Below are 18,381 nucleotides of genomic sequence, written 5' to 3'. Positions count from 1 at the left end.
TTTCACATATGACAATGACCATTAAGATTCATGTGGCTACTCGGGTCCCCTTCCAGGAAGCATTGTTCAATAAATAATGACAATGGTTGATGGCTTAATTAATCCCAGATATAGATAACAAAGAGGAATAACATAATATAATTTCCAGTGAGGCTTGTGAGGTGGAACTGGTGAGTTAGTAAGGAAATATAGCTGGGAATTACAGTAGATGCAGCATTTTAGATTTAATAATGGCCTACAAATCCTTGGCTTATATTGAGTCCATTGGCATTGCCTTGATTTTATGCAAGTTGTTTTGTGTACAGTATTTTTTAAAGCTAAAAATGTGTGTGTGTATTAAAATACATGCTAAGGAAAGGTCTCGGCTCAGTAGGAGAATGTTTCACAAGTTTATGAATTTAAGAGCCCTATGGAATTAAATGAATGAACATCCCATTTCCACCTTTATCTGATTTCCCACAAAGATCACCTTGAAGTCCACAACCAGGTTATGAGGGCAGCAATCCTGTTTCACTGTTCTCTGACAACTATCATTCAGAAGTGTCTTTTTTTTTTAATTCTTGTGGCACAATATAGCCTCATGCCTAGTTGTCACTGGAAGTCTTATCCTCCATGAATTCATCTAATCATCTTTTTAAACCCATCTCGGTTACTGGCTGGCTATCCTATTCCTACGTCTGGTAATATGCTGTGTTAAGGAAATACTTTGGTTTTTCCCGTTCAGCATGATCCGGCTTGTAGATTTAGGGATTGGGAAGAAAACATTTTCTCCATCAAAGTTCTCCATATGCAGCTAAATTTTATATGCCTTCATTTTATCTCCCAAGCTGCGACATCTTTGCAATGTGTGATTAAGCAGTTGCCGATAGATTGTTCCGATTTTTCATTTAGTCTGCAATATAGGAAAATGTCCTTCACGGAGCAAGGTCGGGCCACCCCCACGTTATTCCTTATTGTATATACACACTAAGAAGTGGTCATAGGTTTCTAGGGTTTCGAGTTTGGGAGTTTTTCCTCCTAATTGAAGATCGAAAGTGTTCTGATCCAAGGGCCAAAGTCACAATCCTGAAAGTGTCCCTACCTCTTAATGGCAGTAAAAATGACAACAATATGAAATCACAGAAATACAGCCGGACTCCCTTTTGTTACGGCAAAAAGCAGCTTGCCCGAGAGGGTGCTGGTTTGTGGTGCCCTATCAAGGTGAAAACCCAATCTTGAAGAGATTTAAGGATCAGCACGCGTTCTTGTCACGGTTTCGGTGGGTCTAGAATCCACGGCCCCTCCGGCAAGGGGGGCTCTGATCTAGACCCCGATCAGAGCTTTTGCAAAACGACGCGGTGCCCCCACCGTCTCTGCTCTCCAACAGGACGAATCGCTGACCCCCAACAGTCCCGCCTCCTGGAGGAGGAGCCGGAGCCGGAGCCGCCGCCGGGCTAAGGCCTCCTCCTCCTCCTCCTCCTCCTCCTCCTCCCAAGCCGGTTCTCTTCCAGGGCGCGCTGGTGTTGCGCGGCTTGTGTTTTCATCGCTGCGTTTGTGCGTCGCTCACCGGCGCTGCCCGAGGCTGGTGTGGAGGGGCTGCCGGGCGCTATGGGGGAGCACCAGGGCCGCCCCACGCCGTGCGGTGCCGCCAGGCCGACGAGCGACACGGTGAGCGAGCGAAAGAGATCGCGCCGGCTGCGCTCCTTGGGAAGAAGCGCCGCGCAAGTGGGTGGCTCTTGTTTCTGCGGAAACACGTAGGAGCGGGAGGGTCCTCCGGTTAAGGTGACAGGCGCACCGTTTCTTGGAAATAAGCCCCGGGGAAGGCGGAGGCGTTTTCAAGTAAACGTGCCTACGGTCAAGCCTCAGGGCTGGGCGATCCTGAGCACGCACGCAGTGGCCTGGGTGTGTAAGGTCTGTCGAAGTGCCTGCCAGGCGCTTTCAGAGGCCAGCTTGCACCTCCCTGTGGCTAAGGATTTGGGAGCAGCTCCCTTTGGCCTTCGATATTTGTTTCCGAGTAAAGACACATCTGGAGGATCGAGGTATAATCTCAGTAGGGATTTGTGTTCATCGCTACTGTAGGACAAACCCAGTTAGACCTTAAATAGTCATTTGTGGAATGCTGAGCGTTTGCGAAGTGGCTGCTTGTTGAGCTGAGTGGCTTGTGCCCAGAAAAAATAAAGAGAGACGGACAGAGACGTTGATGTGGGTTTGACACAGGGGCCGACAGAAGACAAGTACCTTAGTTGTGGATTTGTATTCCCCATGCCCAGCTGTGTGGCTTGCATGCTAAGAATTCCTTTTTCTTCAGGGGGTAAATTTTCAAAGTCCTGTCAGGTGCTCAGTAAGAGTCCTGTGGCACCTGGTGAATGAAGAAATGGGCTGTAGTTCACTAAAGCAGTGGTCCCCAACCTTGGGCCTCCAGATGTTCTTGGACTTCAACTCCCAGAAATCCTGGCCAGCAGAGGTGGTGGTGAAGGCTTCTGGAAGTTGTAGTTCAACAACATCTGGAGGCCCAATGTTGAGGACCACTGCACTAAAGCATGTATCAAATGGAACACTTAGCCCATAAGCTAAAAGAAGACTTCAGGTTGTTCTAGTTGCAACAGACTAACAGGGCTACCACCTTGGAAACTGCCTAACAGGAGACTATGTTGCTGTGGCTTAATGGCTTCCCGGATATATTTATTTATTTGATTTATATACTGCCCCTCTAGTCACTAGGACATGCTACTCTGGGTGGTTTACAGATTAAAAACTCAGAACCTCCCATGACCAGTAGCGATACGTCAATATGGTGGTTCAGAAATTTAGATCTAAAATTAAAAAAAACCAAAACAAAAGCACAAGAAAATAAAAAAATACTAACAGCATCTGGGAGATGTTACTGAAGATGAATTTGTATTGTGCTGCCTTCACTAATTTTCTGAATGTCAGGAGGGAAGGAGCCTGGCGTACTTTGATTGGGAGCTTATTCCACATATTGGGGGCCACCACAGAGAAGGCTCAGTGCCTTGTTATCACCTTCGTGGCCTCCCTTAGTGTGACCACTTTTAGCAACCTGGATTGAGAGGAGCTGTTTTCTGAGAGATGTTCTGACAAGTATCAAGGTCCTAAACCATTAACAGCTTTACAGATCATATCCAGCACCTCGAATTGGAAACCGACAGGGAGCTAATAATAATCATAAGTGTTTAAAATCTCCCGGAGAGTGTCTTAAGCCAGTAGGTATGACTGAAAAATCCATGACTAGATGTTGAAGTTGTTGTATCTAGATGGCAGCCTGAGAAGGAAGGGGGAAGAGGGGTCAGTGGGCTTTCAAATGAGGATATAGCAGATGACACAATCATTTTACATTTCACCAGATATTGATTCCCTAGGAAAGCTGGGAACAAGCAAGGCAGAAAAGTGGCAGTGTCCATTTTTGGAAGTACAAAATCTGTCTTTAAACTTAGAACTATCTCCATTCTGGGGGAAAAGGTCTTTTATCTCTCAGTAGAAAATAAAGAGAAGACCAAGCAACCGATTTGTCAACAAAGGGGTGGGGGAGAATTTTTCATGTTGGCTTAGATAAGATAAATTTGGTAGATGCTGAACTGTGCTGTTTTATGTTAGAAGCTCACAATGTTGGCCTTTCAGAAGTTTTTTGGAGTACATATTCCCTCGCACTGGCTTTTGTCTAGTAGAACTCAGTTGCTCATTTCTGTTTTACATAGCAGTTGCAAAACTAGGATCTGCTTCTGGGATCCACACCCTTTATGACTCTTAGTTCTTATTTTAGAGGTTATCCTCTGATAGCACAAAATCTGACGAGGAGCCCCTCTTAAGAAAAAACCCTGGTCGATTTGTCATCTTCCCAATCCATTATCCTGACATATGGAAAATGTACAAGCAAGCTCAAGCTTCTTTCTGGACAGCAGAAGAGGTGAGTAGTATCCAGGAGTGTATATGGTGTGTCCTCTGAAGGAGGCACTGGTTTTATTTTTGCTGTACAGTGGTGCCTTGACTTACAAAATTAATCCATATTGGAACGGTGGCTGCAAGTCGAAATTTTCATAAGCACCATTTCCCATAGGAATGCACTGAAAACCGATTAATCCGTTCCGGCTGTTTTTGGTTCTTATGTTGAGGTACTGTTTGTATGTCGAAGCATTAGTTCCCATAGGAACTAATGCAAAGCCGGTTAATCTGTACTCTACCACTTAGGTCAAAAAAAGGGCAGGAAAGGAAGGGGGAGGGAACACCTCTTAAACAGAACACCTTTTAACCCAAGCACCTTTAAAACAAAACCAAGCACCTTTTAGGTCAAAAAAGGGACAGGAAAGGAGGGAGGGGGGAGGGAAGGAACAATGGGGAAAAGAGGAAAGAAAGAAAGACGGTTGTCACTGGGGCACACAGACCCCTCAGACAAAGGTTTGTGCTGTTAAGCACAAAAAAGAGAAGAGAGAGAGAGAGAGAGAGAGAGAAGACAATGGGGGAGGGGAGAGACTTGAGTCTACAATAAACTCCATTTTAAAGCCTCCCTGCCTGCATCAACAAGCACCACAGCCCCTCACAGAATATTTTCTGATTTTAAAAGAGACAGACCTTGGAGCCACATTTTAAACACACACATTTTAAAACTGAAGAGAGGCCACAGTACACAAACCCTAGGAGCCACAGAATGCAAAACTAAATAAATAAATTTTACATTTTAAAATTATACAGTCTAATTTTCACATTTAATTTTAATTTAATAATGCAGTCTACTTTTCACATTTTAAGTCTACACTGCAAGACCCATCAGAGCACAGAAACATAACCCCCCTAGCCCTACCCCCCCAGCTGCAAAACCCCCTGTACAGTACAGTAAGTACAGTGTACTCACCAGAACAGGCAGTCTCTCTGTTTTAAAAAAAGAAAGTAAAAAATCCAAAATTTAAAAAAAGCCCAAAAAAAGCCAGTCCATACAGTACAGTACCAGGCAATACCAGGCAGTCTGAAGACTCTCTCCCTATCCACTCTAACTGCTGGGATGAGCGAGGTAGCAGACAAGCAGCCTCTTCGCTGGCCAACAGTTAACTAAAAGTTCAAATTTCGTGCTTTCCCCACCTCCCCCGTGTTTTTTTTTCCGTCTGTAACCCGAAGCTCCGGCCATAAGTTGAAGCAATATTTTGCGGCTGGAGCTTTTCGTAACTTGAAATTTTCGTAAGTAGGGACGTTCGTAAGTCAAGGCACTACTGTACATCCTACTGTTACAAGAAAAAAATGCAGATGAAAGTGATTGAAATCATACTTTCTTTGTGTAGCCCATTGTTACTTTCAAGATTCTAGTTTTGGAAACATTTCTGGAAATGAAAATAAAAAGGAAGAGCTTAGAGATGTGTATAATGGAGTAGGCAGAAGTAGATCAGATTCTACAGTTAGACATCTGGGTGGATGATTTGTGAAAGACAGGCAGCTGTCTAACAATATCAGCAACTGAAAAACGTTCTGATCCTAAACTGGATTGCTCATTAAAAAAAATTCTGTGGAGAGCAGGAGTGGATTTTTCTGTGAGAGGACTTTGGAGCTTCGTTCTGGTACTACTCACAAATTCCTGACTTCTTGGAGCTGTACATTCTAGTAAACAAAGATCCCAGAAAATGAGAAAGGGAGACAGAATTCTGCTTAACCCCAAATCTATGATAATTAGAACAGGGTGGGCAAAGTGCAGGCCTCCAAGATGATGTTTGACGGCATCTGCCACCAGCTCTAGCCAGCATAGCCAGAGAGATGAGAAGTGTTGGAAGCTGCATTCCCAGAATATCTGGAAGGCTGCCCTTCCTTGCCCACTGATTCGGAGCTGGGAAATGTTTCTTTTTGGGACCACAACTCTCAAAATCTTCTAGCTAGCCATGCTGCCTGGTGATTTATGGGAGCTGTTGCCCTAAAAAGTAGTGTTTCCAAAAGTTTGCCTTGTAGAGGAGAAACCAGAAGAAAATGACAAATTGTGCCAGAAGAAACTCCATTCCTTCACTGTGCCGTGAGGTTCTAACGTTCCTCTCCTGAACAAGGTTACTTGGAAATAAGTGCTGTAAATTCAATGCAAGATGACATCAAGCAAAAGCTGGTTTCTGTAATAAATTAGTGGCTAGCATTTACAAGCAAACAAACCCCACCGGCTTACATAGAGCTCAGAATGTCACTGGAAAGAAGAAATGTATTGTGTTTCTCATTTTTCTACCCCATTAAACTGTTAAACACTGTTGTATTGCTGCTTATACTGAGGTAGTGCATTCCGTTACACATTCTCCTGCCCTCTGTTTGCTTGGCCCACCAAAATACTGCCTCCAAACCTAAGGGATCTGAAACCTACTCCCCAATTTTAATTTTCTTTTTAAGTTTACTTGCTTGCTTCCAGGAACATATTAACTAGAATGGGGACATGTGTGTCCTGTTTCATTATGTACAAGTCCTGCCTGCAAAGTACTTGGCTTATTATTGTATACTTCTTGAAGTGAAGAAGCTGATGATGGAAGCCTAGAGAGAGGTGTCTTGTAAGCTAACTTTCTTCAGTCTGGCACTCTCAAGAAGTGTTGAACTCCAGTGAGGAAGATGTACTTGTGCTGCATTTGAAAGGTGTCAGATTATGGAAAGCTGTTGTAAAGTATAAAAATTGCCATTAATTTCTTTCAACTGTTTTTTAAAAGTGTTGTTTTAAACAAACAAATAGAATATTAAATTGTAATGAATGTTACTTCTTCCTCACAAAGGTGGACTTATCAAAGGATCTTCCCCACTGGACCAAGCTAAAGGCAGAAGAAAAACATTTTATTTCACATATTCTGGCTTTTTTTGCTGCTAGCGATGGAATTGTGAATGAAAATCTGGTGAGATACTTCATGGCCTGTCTCTCATAACCTTTTCACTAAATAATTTATTTTCTATTTCAACAAGTGCGGTTAAGGTTATTTGAACACTTTACTGTTTATCCAACATCTTTGTGGAAGGATGTCACCTAGACACCTTTTGTTAATTTGCATCTTATTCTTATTACATATCCATTTTCATAGTTTATTTTTTATATTTTCTGTAAACTGCCCAGAGTAGATATGTTCTAGATGGGCTGTATATACAGTAAGTTTAATAAAATTAATAATGATATTAAAAAAACAGAACAGTGTTAAAATTGTCATTACAGGTAACAAGGAAGTTCAGCAACAAAAGATTGTAGTGTGTCATGTTTCTTTTCAGCGTTCCTTCTTCCAGTTTATTCCCTCTTCCTTACATTTTCTGTTTTTAACCTTGTAACAGACAGCATTCTGTCCTTAGAGGGCATTCAATGAGCTGTTTCGTAGCCCTCACTAGATCTTTTCTTAGTTTTTTGGGTTTTTTTTTTTTAGGAACACGGACTATTCACTTCCTAGAAGCCTGTGCTCCATTTGTGCTCACTGCTCTTTTGGCTTGTAAGGAGCAGAACTTGTAAGATCAGTCTTACTGTTGTTTTATATGGCACCAGAATTCATGATGTGCAGACGGATTTTTACAGAGCAGTAAAATAGTGTTGATTTGACAGGAGTCGACCAAACATTTGTCACTAGTGTTTTTGCAGAGAAATCCAAATATTCAGACTTGTTAAGGCAGAGTTCACATAAGGAACTCTGTGAGGAAATTTCAGCAGGTCCAAAATGCAGAAGCCAGGCTGCTAACTGTTGCTGGATACAGGGATCCCACAACCCCTCTGTTTCAGCAGCTCCTCTTGCTGCCGATCCACTCCCTGGCAGAATTCAAAGTGATGGATCTAACTTATAATGCCTTAAACGGCTTGGGCTCAAGCTGTCTCAAGGACTGTATCTCTCTTTATGAGTCTATTTGAGAGTTTTAAAAATGGACTACTGCACCTTACTGCATCGAATGTATTTTGGTGTTGCTTATGTTTTTTGACATCGTATACATTGATCCTTTTAGTATTGTATACTCATTGTTACTAACTTAAATATTATCTTGTAATTGTTGTAAACTACAGTCGTGCCCCGCTTAACGATTGCCTCGCTTAACGAGGAAATGGCTTTACGATGAGGTCTTTGCGATTGCAATTGTGATCGCAAAATGATGGTCCAAATGGGGGAATTTCGCTTAGCGATGATCGGTTCCTTGCTTCGGGAACCGATTTTCACTTTACGATGATCAAAAACAGCTGATTGTCGGGCTTCAAAATGGCCACCAGCTGAAGAAAATGGCCCCCCGCTGTGCTTAGGGACGGATTCCTCGCTGTACAGGCATGGAAAATGGCCGCCCCTGGACAGTGAGTTTTCAGCCCATTGGAACGCATTAACCAGGTTTTAATGCATTTCAGTGGGCTTTTTAATTTCGTTTGACGATGTTTTCGCTCTACAGCGATTTCACTGGAATGAATTAACATTGTCAAGCGAGGCACCACTGTACCTTGAGTCTTTTTTTTTAAGGAGAAAGACAAGTTAAAAATATTTTACATAAATATATAAGTATATTCTGCTGTTGATGGCTACAGCACCAAGCTGTGACTTGTGTGTAAAACAGCCATTGCCAATCAGATAGATTCCCTTTGTAGATTTTTCCTAATGCCTGATAATTGCTTTCAGTGCAGTAATTCCTAGCAATGGGGTGGTAGAGGTCGTACATTTGGCTGTCAGTCTCTGAGGGACATATTGTATTGAATTGATTGTGGCCTTCTTTCATTGATAGGTAGAGCGTTTTAGCCAAGAAGTGCAGATCCCAGAGGCTCGCTGTTTCTACGGCTTCCAGATAGTAATAGAAAATGTGCATTCAGAGATGTACAGTTTATTAATAGACACTTATATCAAGGATCCAGAGAAAAGGTAATCACCGTAAGTATTGCCGCAACCCAGTATACTTATGTATTGACTAAATTGTGTTCTGTTTATGTTGAATGGCTCTAACCTGTTTCAGGTGTAACAGGAGAGAAAAATGAGCCATGACAAGCTTTGAGTGTATACATACCCATTTTTCTCCCCCCCTCCCTGCTTTTGTAGGAGATTGAAAGAGTCAGCCTTTTGCTTTTAATTGACCACAGTTCCCTGTGACCTGTAAGTCAAGAAACTGTGGTTTATTTTAAAGTTCAGCTATGCATGGTGAGAAGAAGCCAGAATCAAACCATGCTTTTTGATCCTGTGTTTTCATTAATCACAGTTTAAACAACCAAACCAGTTGCTTTAAAGTGGGAATGGATGTTTTCAGGCTCCTCCTGAAAGAGCAGAAGAGAGAAATGCTTGAGCCTTAGGCTTATCATAACTGGTTCTCACTTCAGGAAGTCATTGTATTTCATTATATTTGAATTGAGACTCTATATGTCTTTAATCAGATTTTTCCAGTGTCTGCTTTTGTCATTAAAAAGGGTAAAAAAAAAAAATCTTCTGGAGCACAACCCAAAACCTATGGCAGCTGAAATGTTTGGTCTATAGTTAAAATTATTTGCATACATATTCTTATTTTTCATCTATTAATGGGGATGGATAAAGAGCCATGCAGGACACTGAAGTCCTACCATTTGATTTCTAAAATTTTACTCAGCCCAATCCGTTGGACTGAACATTTGAGATTCTGACAAACAATTTAGTATCAAGTATGGACTAAAAGACTGATGTTGAAATTAAATGAATACTGAAGTTTTTCAAAAAAGACTTCTGTAATAATGGTCACATTTTGTGCAACATATGCAGAGAATCCCGGATAATAAGGACCACAATTAGACGTTTTGAGCAGATAAGTGCCTTGCTATATGGAATACATTTTCCATGAAGAAACAGGCTGATATTATATAGTCAGGTGCAAAATAATTGGTCTCTCCTGTCTTTCTTAGTAAGTTCAAATGGCAGCTTTTAAAGTAGAACAGTCACAAATGAGTGACTTTCCACTTCATGAGCTTAGATAAAATTGTTGTCACCAATATTCTGAGTCACTCAGCAGCCACTCACGTGGTGAAATTAATTAGTATTTCCTCAGTGTTCAAAGGCAGATTTTGAAAAATGCTACTTTCTAAATGTTTCCCAGGGTGTTTACTTACTATATACAGTAACTACTTTGACTTCTGAATTGATCAGGAATTTATAAAGTAATTTTAGAGTGACATTCCCCCTCCAGATGTGGTTGTTTAATGTTCCCCTGCCTTCCTTGGTTACACTGGAAACCTTGTGGGCAGGCAGTGTGCATGTGTACATATGTGTGTGTACATCTGGGGTGGGCAGTGCTCAGCACTACATATAACCTTCTAACTCTGTGAGATTTCTTCTAACCCTGTGACACTGTAATCTTTCACTGTTTGAGAGATTACAGAGTAGTCTTCACACATTTCTGCACCATACAGATTTGTTACTGCCATGATACTCAACCTAGACATTTATTGTCTTTTGATTTGATTTTCCAGGGACTTCTTATTTAATGCTATTGAAACAATGCCATGTGTCAGGAAGAAAGCAGACTGGGCAATGAGGTGGATAAAAGACAGGAAAGCTACTTTTGGTAGGTGACTTCTGGGTATTGTATATGTTGTACATATGCTTTAGATTAAGTAGAGGTAATTGCTGTGGGTCTGAATACACAGCCTTTATTTAGAGAGTGTATGTGAATGGAGCATGGATTAGTTGGGTTTTGAACCTTTGATTGAGGGAGATTTTAATTCTTTATGTGGAGAATGAAGGTGTTGCTTCGTGGTAGTCCAAAGAGAATGACACGGGCTATCAGCAACCCAATCACAATGCTCCAACTTCCTTGTGTTTCATGTGGTGCCTGAAAACTTCAGAGTTCATGCAGTGGAAAGTAAGGGACAGGAAAGACTAGAGGATGATAGCTAGCTAGCTAGCTAGCTAGCTAGCTAGCTAGATAGATAGATAGATAGCTAGCTAGCTAGCTAGCTAGCTAGCTAGCTAGCTAGATAGATAGATAGATAGATAGATAGATAGATAGATAGATAGATAGATAGATAGATCATCATAGAACTGCAGAGCTAGAGGGGACCATATAGATCATTGACTCTAACCTCTGTCAAAGAGGCACAGCAGGGAATCGAACTCCCAACTTCTGGCTTTGGAGCCAAGTACTTAAACTATTGAGCTATTCAACCGTTCTATAAAGTCACTTATCTTCCAGGATGCATTGATCTTCATCAGTCTGTAGGAAAGGAAAGGCCAGAGGAGGAGGTCTGTACCCAATTGTATGCTATAATTACAGCTTGTTCTCCCCACCTTTGCACTTCAGGAATGCCTGAGGTGTGTCCTTTGAGGGAGGCCCTGTTTTCCCAGGAGGGTGCCCTGGCTCAGCCTCCCTCCTTGTTCTCCTTCTTAATGGGGGGTAAGAAGGGCAAGGCTAGAATGCAGGAATCATTGGCAAGCGCAGGTTCCTCTCTTTCTCGAAGTCTGATATTTTGGAAGGGGGCTGAATGTGGGTCTTGATTTCAGAATGTGGGGAAGTGACTGTGTCACGAGGCCTGGTATCTGTTTTTAGTGTAGCTTTCTGCCTAAAATTAGACTCTGATTTTTCTCCAGGCATGTGTGTATGTCTCTCCTTCTCAGGAAATTCTGAAAAAGAATCGCCATGCGTTTAGGGGTAGGCAACAGATACCATAAATCAGAGAATGTGGTTTTCATCTAAAATAGAATCCTGGAGGCTGTGTATATGTATGACATCTTGCATTTGAGATGAGAAACTTGTTACCCTCCAGATATTGTTCAGTTCCAAGACTGATTGACTCCAATCACATGGCTTCTGGGCAAGAATGGTGGAAGTTGTAGTGATTTTGATGCAGTGTCAGGGCTGGGATGTCTGTGGCCATCCAGATGTTGTTGGAGTCTATATCTCATCTGGCCTACTCAGCATGTTGAATAATCGAGGATCAGTGAAACAGTGAAACCAGTTATCTCAAGAAGTGGTGAGTGCTCCAACACTGGAGGCATTCAAGAGAAACTCAGACAACCGCCTGGCAGATACCTTTTCAGATTCCTGCGTTGAGCAGTGGGTTGGACTTGAGGGCCTTATAGGTCCCTTTCAACTTCACTATTCTATGATACTATGATGGGAGTAGATCCTCTGCATCAGTGAGACCACATATTCCTCACTGCCGGTGTATCCAGTCTTACATCCTTACCCCGTGGCTTAAAAAGTATACTTTTGTAGCTTGAAAAGGAATTGTCAACTATATGACTAACTGGTTGTGTTTCTTAAATCTTTGAAACAGGAGAGAGACTGGTTGCTTTTGCCTCGGTTGAAGGAATTTTCTTCTCTGGTGCTTTTGCAGCTATATTTTGGCTCAAGAAGAGAGGACTGATGCCGGGTCTTACTTTCTCCAATGAACTTATTAGCAGAGATGAAGTAATGCATGGGGAGTGGGGCATGCTTTGCAGTGAGGTTAAGTCTGGTGCTTTTTTGAAGATAGCAGAACGGCGCAAGTAGAATACTGTACCAGTACTTACTAGGAGATTGTCCACCTCCCCTATACAGATGTAATTCCTATCAAAAGACCAGTCCGATATTGACTGAAATCCTTTTGCTTAGCCTAATACATTGCACTAGAGTAGGCCCATTAAATCAGTAAGAATTTGTTGATTTCCATAGGTTCAAATGGGTCTGCTCTAGCTTGACTTGCTATGCTAAATAATAGCCAGTGTTTTCATAAGAAGCCTTAGAGTTGCTTTCGATAGGAAATGTGTCTTTCCTCCTGTAGTCCATATTACTGTTTTTAAAAATAAGAATTATTGGGGTGGGAAGTAAATCTCACCTTTTAATTTTCTCCACACCATCCTGGATAATTATATACATCTTTGCCATTCTCTTCTCCCCTGTGCACCTTACAGAGCCCAAAACATTGTAACTTTTTCTCATAGCACAGTAGTTCCTGCTGATAATATTGATTGTCCTTTTCTGAAACTCAGTGGGAATGTCTAAAACAAAAACCTATATTTACTCCCCCTTCCCTTAAATTGAACAGCCCATATTGTGTTTTAGCAAACAGGAGTTTGAGCCTGTTTGACTATTGATGAATGGTAAGCTATATGGTCACATGGCAGTTGAGTCACTTCAGAATGCTGGTATAATATTGTGTTAAAAAACGGCAGCATTTGAGAAGCTAGCATAAGGGAGAAGATTCATTCATTCAATCATTCAGCTTGAGAGCCTTGTTGAGTATGACACATCTTCCTCTTTGTTGTCTCCAAGCGAAGGGGGTTAAAGTGAGAACAAAGCTTTCCACTAGATCTCCAGAGCTGATGAGATCCACTCAGCTTATGCAAATAATCATGCTTATTAGTTGTCTTGTCAACAAATAGAGCAGATTACCACATGCTAAGATGGTTTAAAAGACAATTAATGTAGTTAAATTTTCCTTTGTATTCCGACAATTGACATCATACATGAAATTAGAAATATGTAGGTTTCTCCCAGACTGGTGATTTTATTGGGGGGGGGTGTTATTTGTTTTCTTTCAATATGTTTTATACGGTTTTAATATTTTAGCTGTATGTTTTATAATATTTTGTAAGCTGCCCAGAGTAGTGGCATGCTCACTAAATGGGCGAGATATAAATCTAAAACAAATAAAAATTAAATATACGCTACCAAAGCAGGTCTGGTTTGAGAAGTTTCCAGGTAGCGCTGGTGTTTGCCCTGTTCTTCCCCAGTACTGTATCTCTAAGGCCTCAGCATAGCATGATTCCAAAAGCAAGACTGAGAGGTGGGCAGAGTGACAGATGAACTGCTCTTTCTCTGCTAGACGATTGCCCATCTGTTTCAGGATAAAAGGAGCAGTGCAGAGCAAAACTGCTTGATCTACATCACCTTTGGGCATTTTGCAGATTTGGCTTGCTGTGGGACACAGTAAAGCTGCTCCTGTAGAATTTGAATATGCTGCTTCTTTGACTACAAGTCCCAGAATCCTCCAGGCTTTTCCAAAAAGTGGTGGTGCTGGAACTTTCTGGCATCTCCTTCACCACTCACTGAGGGAGGATTCAGGCCCTCTTTGCTCCCCCCCCCCTTCTCAGGGAGTAGCTGTCATGTTTTATCTGGCAGTCTTACTGGTATCTTATTTCCCTGTTCATCAGATGGATCAATAAGTTTTAATGTTTTTTAGAATGGTCTGTAAAATTATCTTTAGCAGGTTTTGCTGTAACCTGCCATTGGAACATTTTAAACTTTAAATGCATGAATTAACTGGTTTGCTTATGTTAGCTGAAATCCCATTGCTTAGTGTGACTCAATATAGTAAGTAACAAGATTTTAGCCATTGGCTGTGGTTTTTGTTTGTGTGTGTGTGTTTTTTGTGGGGTTTTTTTTGGAGAAGTAAACTGAGAAGCTCTAAATCCCCATTTGGCTTGTGTTTTTCAGGGTCTTCATTGCAACTTTGCTTGTCTGATGTTTCAATATTTAGTGAATAAACCTTCAGAGGAGAGAGTAAAAGAGATCATTGTCAATGCAGTTCAAATTGAACAGGTGAGCAGATATGACTTCTTTTCTGTGCCTAAATTACTTATTAACTTGATAAATAAAATGGATGATCTTCTGTAGTTTCACAGCTCTTATAATGGGTTACTGAAGTTCAGCAATGACGGACATTCTCAAAGTTTGGACCACTGAATTGGTGGGCCTATTATCCATAAAACATTGGGCTGTTTCAAACACTGCTGGCCCAGTTTGAATAAAAGAACTGGGCTTTGTGTCCAACAACCACAGTAGGTACCTTTCTCTGTGAATAAACGTTGATAATTGCTTGTAAATTCTTGCTTCCCTTTATGTACCTTGTGTGGGAAACATTTCATTGTGTGAAGATGGAGGTTGGTTTACAAGTTGGGACTGATGAGTGGCAACTTGATAAGCCAAACAGTTTGTTTTGAAATACCTTCCTGGGCTTAAATCCAATTGCTAGTCCCAGGTGGCATTAGGCCCATTGAATCAATTGCATTGACAGAAGGGCTAATTTAACCGCCGAGCAATTGATGCAGTGAGACTGCTCTGGTTGAGACTAACAATTGGATTTAGGCCCTCAATTGTGTAATATTGAAATATATGAGAAACAGATGTTGACAAATGAGTCAAAGTAAGCTGAATGACCGATTGTGCATAGAGCTGTGTGTCCCTTTTTGTTTTCTGCTTGCCTTCCTATACTTCTTTTTTAAGATAATAATGGTGTAACCTAGTAATTTGAATCTTGAAATCTTAAACTCCAATATTTGGCATGTCTGATACAGTATATGCAATTATTTTTCCCCTGCAGCAGATATTGAAGCATTGAAGTTTTAGATGTGGGGGAAAAATAAAAAATAACACTTAACATTAAAGCCCGGGAATGATTATTCTCCCCCCCCCCCCATTTCTTTCCTAATTTGTATTTGGTTCAGTTGCAGTCATGTTCAAATTCCAGCAGGGACTACTCTGGCAGGTTGAGGAAAGATTCTTGTTTGAGATAGCAGAGAGCTTCTGCCAGATACTGTTGGCAAGAGATGGGGAATGCATAGGTTTACAGATTATATCAGACTAAAAACCCCATCACTCTTTACCTTTGGCTACCCTGTTTAAAACTGGTGGCACATTTCCCATTCTTGATTAAGACAATCCTGAGCTATATTAATCTGATTCAGTATAAGGGAACTTGAACTTTCAGTTTGAGAATCTTTATTGGCATACAGTACAAGAGAGTGAAATACGATAAAATGTTTTTAAAAACCCATATATGCCATACATGCCAGGGTGTTCACAGATGACATCATTAGGACACAATGGTGTGTGACAGCATGATGCAAAGCTGGCCGGTATAGGCTTGAAACCCTGTCTTGGCTCAGATTTTTCAAATACTGGGTCAGAAACTGTTTTCTCTCGGCCCAGGACATCCTGTTTCAAGCACTGCTCTCTGATTCCCAAAGGATCTGGCCCTATTCATTAAGAAAATCGAGACTTTCGGGCTGTCACCAGATCTGTTGGGCTCAATGCCACCATCTCAGGTATTCCGTATAACCAACAATAGAGTCTTGGATATTGAGGGGCAAATCCTGCATAGTGCTGCACTAAAGATTTGCTCTCCACTATACTTCTAGCTTCTCCTCTCCCATGTCAGGAGACTGGATTATTCTTATTTTTTTAGATCATCCCCAGGACCACTGGGTAGTCATCCTTGCTAGGTGCATTGTTGCACCATCTAACTTGGTGTAAGGCAGATTTAAGGGATTACCCATAGAGCTGAGAGTGTGCCCTTGTGGCCAGAGAGCGGTTGAATCATTGCAGCACATGCTGTTCTACTACTGCATATGGTATCAGGACATCCGCCTGCAATACTTGAGCCCCTTTTTTCCCACTCTGGCTGGGGTGACCTGGATAAAATCCAGCGCCTGCTGAGTGGCATTAATAAGGAACTTACTTAGAACTTACTCAGACAACAGACAACTTGATCTTTGTGGCTGTGTAAGAATCTGAGCCTAGTTCTCCCAGTTTTTAGTCCAATTCTCTTAACTCAACTGTACTGACTTGGATCTCCAGATCTGTAGGATGAGTCAATGCACATGAATTGCCCTTGTGTTGTAACTAGAGATTAGCATGAACTACCGGTTCAGTAGTTTATGCTGGTTCATCCTTCGAACAAACAGGTATTCGGCGTTTTCCAGCCCCTCCTCCTCCAGTAGGTGCTCACTCAGAGGCAGTGCCCAGAGGAGGCAGGGCAGGGAGGCTTCTGAGTGGGTGCTTGCTGGAGGAGGCAGGGCTGGGAACCGCCAAACATCTGTTCATCCAAAGGACAAACTGGCATAAACCACTGAATGGGTAGTTCGTGCCCATTTCTAGTTGCAATGGTTTCCATATGGCATTGTTTTAAGTAGTTTGTGTGTAACACCTTCATCAGCTGGAAAAATTGCTGTGGAAATGCCGGTAAAGTGCTCGTCCTAAGACATATACCTTTGCTTTCTAAATTTACAGGAGTTTTTGACAGAGGCCTTGCCAGTTGGCTTGATTGGAATGAATTGCACTCTGATGAAGCAATATATTGAGTTTGTGGCAGATAGGTTACTTCTGGAACTGGGCTTCTCCAAGGTAACGTACCTGAGAGAAATATTCATTTAAGATAACATAATGAGTTCTGTTTCCAGATGGTGCTTGTGCTCCATTGTTACTTGCAAAGAAAATACATGCATTTAAAAAATTCCTTTTAATAATATAAGTGAAATTTTGGTGGTCCACCGTTATTTTGTTTTTATTACGTTGCTTTGCAAATCAACGTGTGTGATTTAAGTGAATTCTTATCCACCTTTTCTTAGATTAAAAAAAAGCAGTGATCAGAGGAGTTTACATAATAGGGAAGAAACATATAATTTAGAATGTTATAATTAACACTAAAGAGATAACAGCAGGTCATAAAAAACAGGTGAAATATCAGTCATCCCATTAACGTCCAACCAAGCAAATTATTCTTGTCTAAATAAAGTAAGTAAGTAAGTCTCAACTACAAAGTGGAAAAGAGGCTGTGAAATAGGAGAACTGCAATGTTTGTAGTAATACATTTTATGTTCACAGATATTTCAAGCAGAAAACCCTTTTGATTTCATGGAGAACATTTCACTGGAAGGAAAAACCAATTTCTTTGAGAAGAGAGTTTCGGAGTATCAACGTTTTGCAGTGATGGCTGAAACAAATGATAACGTGTTTACTTTAGATGCTGACTTCTAGTACTGCTGCCTTCTTTGGGAAATGAATCTTGTCAAAGTATTCATTCGCCACCTGATAGCTGCAAAAGCTTCTATTAGAAGCGGAGTATTCTGGGAATATTTCTGACTTCCCTCAGTTGGCTTGTTCTCATCACTATATTTATTGCAAGTTGCAATTTAAACTTTTTTTGTGTGTGTGTACATTCTTTCTGAAAAATCATCCAACATTTTACACTTACCGTATATGCCGGCGTATAAGATGACTGGGCGTATAAGACGACCCCTCAACATTTCCACTCAAAATATAGAGTTTGTTATATACTCGCCATATAAGACTACCCCCCCTTCCGCACACCTTCCACACACCAAATAAAAGGGGCCATTCATTGTCACCATTTTACGGCCGCAGCGCGGCTGCAGCGCGACCGCAGCACCTCCGGCTCACCCCTGCATCTCCCTGTGACCAGCACTAGTGCGCAAGTGTGCATATGTGAGTTCTGCGTCGACAAGGGGTGGGCTGGAGAACTGCTGCTTCCCGCCGAGCAGAACGGGCCGGTCATGTTGAAAAGGCTGTCACCCCTGTCTCGCTGCTGATGCTCACTGCGGCTGCGCTGGATACCGCGCGATACTGGACGGTATGTAGAATGAGGTGGGCAGGCATCGGGAGGCTATTATGAGCACTTGGGTGAGCATCGGAAGGCTACTATGGACAGCTATGTCTATCCCAACTGAAGTGCACCTGGCGTATAAGATGACCCCCCCCCCCGCTTGGAGG

General features: G+C 41.7%; 1 protein-coding gene across 2 annotated transcripts; it reads left to right on the top strand.

Annotated features, from left to right (window-relative positions):
- Window positions 1-1,454: 1,454 nt before the first annotated feature.
- On the top strand, window positions 1,455-18,064 carry RRM2B (ribonucleotide reductase regulatory TP53 inducible subunit M2B). 2 transcript variants are annotated; one of them, XM_020783383.3, is made up of 9 exons: window positions 1,455-1,647; window positions 3,758-3,901; window positions 6,711-6,827; window positions 8,662-8,795; window positions 10,361-10,455; window positions 12,167-12,300; window positions 14,308-14,412; window positions 16,882-16,995; window positions 17,476-18,064. In XM_020783383.3, exons 1-9 carry the CDS (start codon window positions 1,588-1,590, stop codon window positions 17,626-17,628), a joined length of 1,056 nt encoding a protein of 351 aa, XP_020639042.2. In that variant the 5' UTR covers window positions 1,455-1,587; the 3' UTR covers window positions 17,629-18,064. The 2 variants fall into 2 exon arrangements, with proteins under 2 accessions (XP_020639042.2, XP_072855302.1); XM_072999201.2 differs by lacking the exon at window positions 1,455-1,647 and adding an exon at window positions 1,890-2,018.
- Window positions 18,065-18,381: the final 317 nt, after the last annotated feature.

The sequence above is a fragment of the Pogona vitticeps genome, chromosome 4 (assembly GCF_051106095.1).
Source record: "Pogona vitticeps strain Pit_001003342236 chromosome 4, PviZW2.1, whole genome shotgun sequence".
Classification (NCBI taxonomy): Eukaryota; Metazoa; Chordata; class Lepidosauria; order Squamata; family Agamidae; genus Pogona; species Pogona vitticeps.
This window is presented reverse-complemented; position numbering and strand designations above follow the sequence as displayed.